General features: G+C 41.4%; 1 protein-coding gene across 1 annotated transcript in view; it reads right to left on the minus strand.

Moving 5' to 3' along the window:
* The window catches only part of HOXB6 (homeobox B6), a 4,132-nt gene extending 1,351 nt beyond the window's left edge, over positions 1-2,781 (minus strand). The window contains exon 1 of the mRNA XM_075580998.1: positions 2,286-2,781. Within this exon, the coding sequence (XP_075437113.1) occupies positions 2,286-2,694 (409 nt within the window). The 5' untranslated portion in view covers positions 2,695-2,781. The remainder of the gene's footprint in view (positions 1-2,285) is intronic.
* Between the last annotated feature and the right edge of the window lie 231 nt (positions 2,782-3,012).

The following is a 3,012-nucleotide window of genomic DNA, read 5'->3' on the forward strand; positions in this document are numbered from 1 at the left end:
AGTATGTGAGAGCGTATATATATATATATATATATAATATACCGTATGTGAGAGAGTGTATATATATAGCAAATATTACTGTATGCTCATTTGCATGTTTATATATATATATATATGTATATATATAGATATATATATATATATATATATATATATATATATGCATGTACACACACAGACACACACACACACACACACACATATATATATATATATATACTCTCTCACACATACTGTATATTATATATATATATATATATATATATATATATATATATATATATATATATAAACTCTCTCAAATACAGTTACATATTGCAACCTAAATACTAAGTCTAACCACAGTCAGAAAAACTTATACATATACTCGCACACATACTGTATATTATATATATAGCAAAAGCAAATATTACTGTATGCTCATTTGCATGTTTATATATATATATATATATATATATATATATATATATATATATATATATATATATATACAGTATGTGTGCGAGTATATATATGTTTTTCTGACTGTGGTCAGACTTAGTATTTAGGTTGCTATATGTAACTGTATGTGAGAGAGTATATATATATATAATATACAGTATGTGTGCGAGTATATATATAAGTTTTTCTGACTGTGGTCAGACTTAGTATTTAGGTTGCTATATGTAACTGTATGTGAGAGAGTATATATATATATAATATACAGTATGTGTGCGAGTATATATATAAGTTTTTCTGACTGTGGTCAGACTTAGTATTTAGGTTGCTATATGTAACTGTATGTGAGAGAGTATATATATATATAATATACAGTATGTGTGCGAGTATATATATAAGTTTTTCTGACTGTGGTCAGACTTAGTATTTAGGTTGCTATATGTAACTGTTCTATCAGAGATGAAGGTGTCCTATCCGTTTCCCCCCTACCGGTTACAAGAATAGATTTCAGCATTTAAGCGATAATGAAATGTATTGATCCCACAACTCCTGTGCATTAATGGATTCAGCACTTTATATCCTGATAAATGGGCTTCAGTTTCAACCTTAAAAAGAAACAAACAAAGCATCTAAACGCGGAGACCCTCACTTCTGATTGAGGAAACATTGCACTTAAACCAGCAATAAGTCACTTGCTGAAATCTCTTCTGGGACTGCTTAATCACACTAAGATTTCATTACATTTGTAACGCAGCTCTCCGGGCATATATTCTTATGTATACATACTGTATGGGGCAGTTACACCTCTTTCTTAATGTATACATACTATATGGGGCAGTTACACCTCTTTCTTAATGTATGCATACTGTATGGGGCAGTTACACCTCTTTCTTAATGTATACATACTATATGGGGCAGTTACACCTCTTTCTTAATGTATACATAGTGTATGGGGCAGTTACACCTCTTTCTTAATGTATACATACTGTATGGGGCAGTTACACCTCTTTCTTAATGTATACATACTGTATGGGGCAGTTACAACTCTTTCTTAATGTATACATACTGTATGGGGCAGTTACAACTCTTTCTTAATGTATACATACTGTATGGGGCAGTTAAAACTCTTTCTTAATGTATACATACTGTATGGGGCAGTTACAACTCTTTCTTAATGTATACATACTGTATGGGGCAGTTACACCTCTTAATGTATACATATGGGGCAGTTACAACTCTTTTAATGTATACATATGGGGTAGTTACAACTCTTAATGTATACATATGGGCAGTTACAACTCTCTTAATGTATACATATGGGGCAGTTACAAGTTATCTTAATGTATACATATGGGCAGTTACAAATTATCCTAATGTATACATATGGGGCAGTTACAACTCTTTCTAAATGAGAGGGCGTGAGAGCGAGAGAGGGTGAGAGTGAAAGTGAATGAGAGAGGGCGAGAGTCAGAGAGGATGAGATGGTCAGAGAGAGAGGGTGAAAGAGAGTGTGGGTGGGAGAGGGTGAGAGAGGATTAGAGGGTGCGAGAAGGTGACAGAGAGGGTGAGATAGGGTGACAGAGAGGGTGAGAGAGGGTGAGAGAGGATTAGAGTGTGCGAGAAGGTGAGATAGGGTGACAGAGAGGGTGAGAGAGAGAGGGTGAGAGAGGGGTGAGAGGGTAAAACTTGCTGGACTGATTATTAGAACTTCTCAGTGGCATGTTACCCCAGGGAGAAGGATAGAGACCAGGCGGGGGTGGCTGGGGGGGATGGGGGACGGACTCCTGAGCAGTACAGTGCATGGTGTGTGTGTGTCAGTGGGACGTGTGAGCGAGTTACACACTTACTGTTACACGAATTCACCCTCTGCATCCAGGGGTACACCGGCGTGGGACACTTTGCCTCGTCCCCTTCCTCGTAGCCATGCTTGCACTGCGCAGCGCCCGCTTTGCGCTGCTCCTGGGGATACTGCTCTTCCAGGCAGGAGAGGGCGCAGGGCGGCTCCTTGTCCCGGTAGCAGCCGGCTGCCCCATAGTCACACGCTGCTGTCCGGCTGTATGCCCCACCGGCCGGCTGGTAATAGGGGAGGGGGGGCGGACACCCCTTGTCCTGGGCTGCAGAAGCCCCATAGGAAGCAGGGAAGTGCCTCAAAGGGTCTGCATAGCCCGAGGGGTACAGGGGTATCTGCCCCAGGAAGGGCTCCTGCCCCGCGGGCAGGCTCACAGGGAAAGTGGGGCTGAATAAGTAGGAGCTCATTGGGAGGTGGCTGCTTCCCTGCCCGGGTGAGTTGTTGTGTTTTATAGCCCAAGTGCTTCAGCTATTAGTAGTTTATCGGAGATTGGGTTTTAGCTGAGGGGGGATGGCCGGGTGCCAGTGAGGGACAGAGGAAATACAAGCATAGGATCTGGGGCTGACCAATGGCGAGCGCCTCACATTGCCAAATAGCACCCAAGGGGGGCTTCCAGGCGCTAGGGATCCCCCCCCCCACCAAAGCAGCAGCCCTCCCAAAGAAATACACCACCAAAATGCTCCAACCTATAGCCACAGATATCCGCAGGCGCAAATACTGTGTGT

The sequence above is a fragment of the Ascaphus truei genome (assembly GCF_040206685.1).
Source record: "Ascaphus truei isolate aAscTru1 chromosome 23 unlocalized genomic scaffold, aAscTru1.hap1 SUPER_23_unloc_2, whole genome shotgun sequence".
Classification (NCBI taxonomy): domain Eukaryota; kingdom Metazoa; phylum Chordata; class Amphibia; order Anura; family Ascaphidae; genus Ascaphus; species Ascaphus truei.